General features: G+C 36.4%; 1 protein-coding gene across 3 annotated transcripts; it reads right to left on the bottom strand.

Annotated features, from left to right (window-relative positions):
• On the bottom strand, positions 1 to 8,105 carry LOC114763096 (phosphatidylinositol/phosphatidylcholine transfer protein SFH9). 3 transcript variants are annotated; one of them, XM_028952699.1, is made up of 16 exons: positions 7,812 to 8,105; positions 7,452 to 7,496; positions 7,038 to 7,335; positions 6,418 to 6,517; positions 5,889 to 6,155; positions 5,726 to 5,803; positions 4,920 to 5,021; positions 4,788 to 4,837; positions 4,600 to 4,699; positions 4,396 to 4,500; positions 4,184 to 4,276; positions 3,094 to 3,178; positions 2,241 to 2,623; positions 2,077 to 2,151; positions 627 to 799; positions 1 to 315 (listed from the first exon to the last, which is right to left on the bottom strand). In XM_028952699.1, the coding sequence occupies exons 2-15, from the start codon at positions 7,456 to 7,458 to the stop codon at positions 746 to 748; spliced, it is 1,797 nt and encodes a 598-aa protein (XP_028808532.1). In that variant the 5' UTR covers positions 7,459 to 7,496; positions 7,812 to 8,105; the 3' UTR covers positions 1 to 315; positions 627 to 745. The 3 variants fall into 3 exon arrangements, with proteins under 3 accessions (XP_028808532.1, XP_028808533.1, XP_028808534.1); XM_028952700.1 differs by lacking the exon at positions 627 to 799; XM_028952701.1 differs by lacking the exons at positions 7,452 to 7,496; positions 7,812 to 8,105 and adding an exon at positions 6,595 to 6,661 and having other exon boundaries at positions 7,038 to 7,095.
• Positions 8,106 to 8,402: the final 297 nt, after the last annotated feature.

The raw sequence follows: 8,402 nt of genomic DNA on the forward strand, positions 1-8,402 counted from the left end.
TTTCAAGAGCAAAAATAATATGCAGTAAAATTCAAAATTTACTGCTCAATGCTAACAATCTGTGAGAACATGTAAAAGATGTTCTACATGCTGCTTACTGTAAATACATGCTAAGTTCATCATATTTTTGTACAATTTTTATAAATAAAGAAATTAAATAATTTAAAAGGGGAAAAAAAAACTGTGGTTCAATCAAACAATTGGTATATCTATGGGAAAGAAACTACTTCAAAGCTCAGACATTTCAAAAAACCTCCCTGCTTCCTTTTCTTCTCTGCTTGAGGGTTTCCATTCCACTCAGCCTATTTCTCAGTCCTGAAAGAAAATGCATGTTAGGGGAAAAACAAAGGTACATGTTTCTTAGAATAAATCTCACAAAAAATTCTTTAAATGTTTGCTATCAATTTTTATCTAAACATTTTGTATAAATCAGCATACGATTAATTCATAAAACAAAATTCCAGCCACTTGTCACACCTTAACGGAAAAATCTTATAGCAAACAGTTAAGAATTCCATGTGTAAGTATTGCCCCACTTTTGAATGGAGTGAGAGTACTGTTGTGTGTGTGAAAGAGGGAACAGAGAGATGAGATAACCCCTTGATATAAAAGGAAAAGTCACCTACAATTTTAATCCCATTATATAAGCCAATAGAAGTACGGGCCCGGTAGCAATTCAGCTTTAGAGAATCAACAAGCACAATGAACTAGATATCTTAGCAAACTGAGGCTCAAAGAATGGAACTCATCCTCCGGGGGCACAAGGATTAGCATTTTTAGGCCAACATGAGTTTGTCCCCTGTTTATTAAGAAAAGTTCATAACTATGAGTGTACACAACTAATCAATTTTGAGTTCTCATACAAGAATTCACAGAACACTGCGCTATGTTCTCGACTATCTTTTAGAAATTAACAAGGGTTCAATGATGATAGCCAGGTAGTTATACAATAAAAGATAATATCTAGAACCCATTTTAATGAATCAGAAGCAATACACTGAAATGTAATATGCTTTGTAGGCATTAGGTTTGCAAACAAATAAGATTCTTATTTGTGCCCTGCATCCAGACACATATTTTTGTATAATAAGAAATAGAAACCAATCCAGATCAATCTTACAATAATGAATGACTTTTGGTGGGATGCGTTTCCTGCGTAATCCAACAAAAATTTATTTTATAAAAATTAGATCAATGAACCTGTTGGTGTTGTGTTGGATTTTATGCTTTTTTGCCTCTTTGTTTCTTTTTCTCCCCTTCCATATTTTTTCTTATCATTTAAGATAGTTTCAACTTCACTTGCATTGCAAGGGGGGTTTGTTCGAGTTAAGTTAAAAGTTCTAGTCATAAAGATCACATTCAAGAATTTTACATGAATCTAAATATTGTTGAACTCCACCATCAGTATATCAAAAAAATTAACTTTTCAAAGATAAAGAAACTGTTAACTAGAAATTACATCTTTCTTGTTCTACAATTGTTATAAAATTTGGTACATATTTACTAATACTACAGCAGTTTAGATCAATAGACACAGCTTCTTAAAATTGAATTTTGACAAGTGCAAATATGCAATTCTCATATAGATGTCATTCTTTACAGGAAGATTAAGGGAAAAGGTTCTAAATATCACATTCTAAATATCACATTTTAAAGAACAGCTGGAGCAAGGAATTGAGCTCAGGAAGTGGCATAGATGATGGTTTGGGGAACATTACGTGACTTTTGGGTACCTTTTGGTTGTCAAGTGATTTTTGAAGATTTCCTATTCAAATTATACGTTATGTTCATTATGATTATTCAAGAACCATGATTCCTATTATTGTTAGGGTTGGAATTACTTGGGCATTAGTCTTTGTTCTATGAATAATCTCTATCACAAGATAAGCTATTATCAGATTTTGGGAAAAATTAGAATATAATGTCAAAAAGATCTTCAAAGGTGTACTTTCTTTGGGTTCCACATCAGAGGGTACACGGAAGGATGCACCGGGGCCACCGTATCAGAGTCAGTTTTTCATTTTACAAATTCATGCATTGCGTTTCTTGATTTAATGAGTGGCAATGGCAACTTACATTAAATTTACCCTCCTTTAAGCTTTCCAAACACTCAGCAAGCTCAACTTGTTTCGAAGCAGTTGCAACAAGTGCCTACAAGAGCAGTAGCAATCAATATCAACACAACAGTGCTAAACAATATCCTTCAGATGATCTATCATATGATGGGAGACTGGTTCTACCTTCTTTGTCTTTTGCAAATCATGTTCTATACATTTTATACGATTCAATGACTCATGAAGGATATCCTCTTTCTCAGGAGGAATTGTTGTTGGCTTGTTGATCATCTCAGTTACTGCCTCTTCTAAATTCTGCAACCTTTGCCAAAGGGGATCTCTTGTTTCCTGAGATATCAAGAGCTCCTCGGACTTTGATTCAGTTTTCTGTGTTTTGTTAAGGCTTCTTGATTGGCCGTCTGTGAACTGAACGACCAAAAATTTTCCAAGGCCTACAAGAACTACATATATACAAGCTAAAACTCTGAGTATGACTTGAATTACTATACTTGTAACATAAGGAATCAGCTCCTTTGGTGATCTTCTGGAATTAATGTTGTTTGAATCACCTGTCAGAAGTAATTTGTCAGGAACAGATAAAATCACAATCATAGAACTAATACATTCTAATTATGTTATGTTTTGAATGGAAAAACCTCTGAGAATCAAAATCAATAAATATCCCTCCTGCTTAAAAATTACAGATGGCCTTATATTGTTTCACTCATTCGGGACAAGTATGAGTGGTAAGAAGAGATTGAGTCTAGACCAAGTGACAATTCGCCAAGCACATTTTAATTATATCTGTTGTTGTTATTTCTTCTCCTTGCTTTTTTTCTTTTTTTTTAAATATTGTTCCCCCTTGTATACTTTCTCCTGGATTAGTTCATGCCTGCGCACCAAGATTGATCACATTTTATGCTGAAAATTCATATCATCATTCCACATGCCACATCATGATCATGCCACTTGAAGTATCTCATATAGCAACTGAACTGAACACCCTAATCTGAAAAAGCGGAGCCGAAAAATGGCTTACTAGTTGAATCAGCAGTTTCAATTTCCCTGGCAGTACTGGCTGGCTCAACCTGTTCGTACATAGGTGTATGGTCTCCCATCCTTTTCTGAAATATAGTTCAAATTTTATACGATTAGATAATCAGTGGATTTTAAGATTAAGTTAACTGTACAACTCACAAAAAGATGAACACATTCTCCTTGAATATATGTTATTAAGTATAAAGATATACTCAACACAGTGGGCTTCCACTTATCACTGCCCATATACTGACCATTAACTCACTTGACCACCTTTGCTGATGCAGAGTGTAAGAGGGTATTTTGTTAAACAAGAGGTTGATTCAAAGAATTTAAGATATATAGAAGTGGAACAACTGAAAAAAGTTCATGCTAGCTGATCTAATTTGACATTCAAAGGGTAATTTATGAGAACAAACAAAATAAATCTGACTTGAATCTACTAAACTACTTCACCTTCGGAAGTAACCCAACTGTACCAGTTTGCTTCATCCTTCGAAACCAGAACAGCCCAATAATTTGACGTAATAAAAGACTTTAGTTAAGCATTTTTTAAGCATGGTCCACAACCCTTCCACCCCTAAGTCCCAACTCCTTCAAACTAAAGTTTCAACATCTACAAGCATAATTTTGGTGTGCAACATGAAGTAATTATAGCCGCAATGAAACTATTTGTGTAAATTTGAGCAGAGATAGAGTATTAAACAGGTTGATACATGCATGAATACAGTTTATTAGTACTCCTAATGTTTAATAAGTTCAATCTTCACAGTTTAGCTGTAATACGATAAGCGTTACCACTACCTTCTTAGTTCTTGTTTCTCATAATGAGATGAGATAACTAGTGGCAGGATAAAAGGTATTTCCTTTTAGCCTACATATAAAAGAACAATATGCGGTATTTTTGTAACTGTTAATGCAGATTTCAAGTTATCCACTATGATACTGTTTCTCTGTAAGTGCAGGATCTGAAAGTATTAGATCAATGAAATCTCCTCATTTGGGAGATGACCTGTAAATGAATAGAATGGGATACTCTAAAATCTAAAAAGATATATCACCAGCTAAATAAAAGAATCAGTAGAGCTCACATCTTCAAGAGGAGGAATTGACTGCATGAAGACTGAGGGACTTGACCTTGCATCTGATGCAGATCCAGTTTGCAACATTTTAGTGCTTTTAACCTGTGACAAAAACAGGTTAATTAATTCATAAACATGTGTAAAATCCTTTTGTTCTAAGTGAAAGAGTGGACAATGAGACTGGAGGACTATATACAGTAAAAGAAAGCACTGACACTTACTAATTTTTGAGTGACCTTGTTGGCATTTGATTTGATACCTAGCTCTCGGTCACTTGAAGAACTTCTGATTCTTGTCAGCTTTAATGCTTCTCCACCATGTACCAGCTGTAAATAGCACATGAAAGCAAGGTTGAAGGATAAGAAATAAAAGCTCCAACATGAGTGTAAGCAAATGCAGGTCCCATTATTATAATAATGTCATACTTTCATAATTTCAGGATCATTCCAAGGTCCCTTGCCAGATCTCATACACCCTCCTTCATTTGGGCATGAACAACTTCCACCAAGGAAATCTGGTAACTGGCTGTTAGAAATAAAAGATCCTCATTATTTGTGTTATTACAGAAATAGAAGCACTTAATCAGCTGAGATTGTAAAAACACAATGCAAACCTTGAGTCTATAACCTCTAGCAATTTGCTCTGGAATTTAGTTCCTAAGACCTGTAAAATCGGCATGTAACATTTCCATCATGGTAAATCCTTTCAAGATTCAAAGAAGGTGAACAAAAGTATACTTATGTACATGAATTTTTGCTGTGGTCCTTGGATCAAGAAAGCTTTTTGCTGTATTCCATAGTAGCTTGAACCCACTACCAGCATTAACAATGTACATCTGGTGTAATGTCTGAAAACAACAACCACATTTAGAATGAAGACTACATGCCCAAGTGATCAAGATCATGGCAACTATTGGTTCAAGGCTAGGGCACAATGATAGTAAACTACTGTAAATAAAAGACAGTGTGCTTGGGATGAGTAAAGTGGATTCAATGACCAAAATTTCAATGTGTATCACCCGCTTAGATTCCTTCCCTCTTCCCTACACGTATTTTTGACAACAATACGCATGCGATCAATTATGGTGAAGTGAGCTTTATCACAAAATGCATCCAGACAACTGGAATGTCTTTCCCTTTCATTAACAATTAAGAATTCTCTTTAAAAGATCTCAATATAAAATTCTTCAGTTGAAACTCATAACTTAAAATTCAGAGAAATGAACACATTTCAAATAAGCCCATATAATTAATCCCAAAGAAGCAATACTGATATAATAGTGTTATACTAAGCGTTACCTTTACCTCACTTTCAAAAAACCAGACTGTTTAATTTTATGCAGGTCATAGAAAAAAATAAGTAATTATCTATGACATCTACCCATCCCAAAAAACAATGCCAAACCAACAAATAATTATATATGACACACAAGCGTCAATACGTTTATGATTCAAACCCAATCAGAAAAAAATCATTTTTATTAAATTATTAACAAAATATTAATAGTTATGTACTAGTTCATCATATTCTAATTCCTATAGTACTTAATACCTCAGGGTAGTTATCACCGTCGATTTTTTGCATGCGCATAACAAGATCATGAGCAACTTTGCCGAAGGTCACCCAGTTCTGTAATATGAAAAAGAAATAATGTTTAACTAAAGTGCTTTACAACATATCTTGACATGAATACCACCTAAGCTCAAAAAGTTACCACGCCATGCACATCCAGTATCGTTGTTGTTGTGACTATGTGCTTTTTAGCTGCAATAGAACATGCTGGAAATTTTTCTTTGAACATTCTCTCAAAACCCTGAACATGATATTTTAAAAATCGATCTATTGTAGTGACATTCAGCAACTTGCTAGGCTCAACTTTGCCAATTCTTTCAATATAAACTGGTCGGCCCCCTTTATCTACACCATGATAACCATGAGGATAATATCGCTGAACCTCTTCATATTCATCATATATGAAATCCTATAAATCATAAAGTGCAACATTGTCCTGTTAGAGATAGAAGGATTTAACATTTTCCTAAACCATAGCAGAATATTGGGAAACATTCCAATTTCCAAATGAAGTGCTAGAGGATTTCTCCTCCCTCGAACTCCATGCTTTGGATAGCAGGTTGAGTCCTGAAATATGCTAAAAGCCTAAAACCTTTCAGATCATGCGCATCATGTTTTCATCGTAGCTTTCCTAGAAAGTGAGAATAAAAGCTTCCTGCTATACAATTTACCTGAAGAATATAATCTACTCCATACTCCTTCCTCCAATTGAGCATATCTCTCCACATATGGACTGTTTTATCTATGTCAAATTTTCTGGCCTTCAGAAATCTGCAAGAAAAATAAGCAGTATATAATATATTTTGCCTAAAGAAATTAGTAAATACAAAAGGATTTCTTTTTATTACCATCAGAAATGCTTGGAGAAATTGTTACTTCAAAGGTTAAGAATGGCAATCCAGATGAAGCATTCATCTGATTAAATCAACAGAATTGCATGACTCAATTACCACAAAGAAACAGCATAAAAAAAATCCCACCGTGTCAGTAAGAACTCTTCAATTGATAAAACTGAACCAAATGTACGCTGAAACATAGTCACAGAATCCCTTCTGAGATGAAGGACCTCAGGATTACTCGGGGCAGAATATTTACGATATATAATTTAGTTACAGAAACCAAACATTGTACCGATGGTAAGCAAATCGACCACAAATAAAGAATATGAATAACAATTCCGCCTCTATCCATTTCAAATTTGTCATGGGCTAGTAAAGTAATAAAATTGAGCCATCAGGAGAAATGCATACTCAATTGAGAAGTACCGACTGTGGCACAGTCATTCATTTACCTCAGCATTGTATGATAATCGTCGTGGGAAGCTGGAAGCAGATCTTTTTCAAGTAGTACCTGACGAAACGAATTTACTGCTTTTTCCTCCTCGGCATCACGAACATCCTCTATCAAAATTGATGGGTATCGACAATCAGCTACACGGTTATTACGCTTCCGGAGACTATGAGTGAGTCTCGTCGAGGCAGTCATTCTTCTCCGAAGAGATCTGGACCGAGACTTTCGCCACTCATCCTCAGAGGTCTCAGGTTCCAAGCTCCCACCCATCTCATCGTCTTGAATTAATACCTCCTCCCCTGAACCCAATATTAGTTATCAAATCAAATTTACAATCCCAACATATAAATTGAATCAATAATACACGTAGAATAATATCAAGATCTCAGTGCCGGACAGGACTTAGAACTTGTACCTGACATTCTATTCGAGACGCAGACGATTCCCGTTTAGAAGATCTCTGCACAATGAAAAAAACGAGAACTAGACTGAAGAACATGAAATGCAAACCCCCGGTGATCTAGAATATACCAGTTGAGCCTTGTACTTTAAGAAAAATACAAAATCCACCAAAAATTAATTTAAAAACAAAAACAGATGCCACAGCTCAGCTGCATTAAACTTGTATACTAATATAACCCTGGGGGAAAAATTCCCAACCCAAAACCTTAGATCACTCAACATGCTCATCGATCAACACCACAAGACCAACATTGCATATCCACAACCCATCCGAACCAAAAAAATCAATCACACTCAGCGTTCAACGTAGTACCTGAAGACGATGGCCTAGAAACCAAATAGGCTTGGCCTTCTGATTTCAAAGCCGCTCTTTCTTGCTCTTAATCTGCGGCGTAACAGAAACTGTACGGAGACGGAGACAGAGACAGGGAGGGAGAGAGAAGGAGAGCTGAGAACGTAGCAAACAGGAAGAGAGAGAGGGAGAAAGAGAGAAAGGCACGTCACTGTCAAAAGCGTTACTAGGAGAAGACGTAGCGTGCAACGGCCGCTTCGGCTTAACGTTAGCGCCGGCTGTTTGGAAGCTTGCAAGTGCGACCAGCGCCGTTTGTCGCCGTCGGCGCTGTTTGTTAACGGAAGAGGGCGGTGGGGGCGGGAATCAGGTGCGTTGCCGTTATGTTTTACGGCGCCCGAGGGTGGGAACAATTAAAGGAATAGGCGAATAGCTTCGTTCATATTTGGAAATAAACCACCGACCAGTCAAAATGGGCCACGTGGAATGCATGACTGTGATCATTGCAAGAAAAGGAAGGTGGTGTTTTCCTTTGGGAAAGGGTTGCAAAAGGAGGCTCCGTCCACGTGGACATCACCGTACACCGGCACCTGCCGTGGGCCCCAACGGTGCCTA

This window comes from Neltuma alba, unplaced genomic scaffold (genome assembly GCF_004799145.2).
Source record: "Neltuma alba isolate B1F8T4 unplaced genomic scaffold, ASM479914v2 tig00011253_pilon, whole genome shotgun sequence".
Lineage (NCBI taxonomy): Eukaryota > Viridiplantae > Streptophyta > Magnoliopsida > Fabales > Fabaceae > Neltuma > Neltuma alba.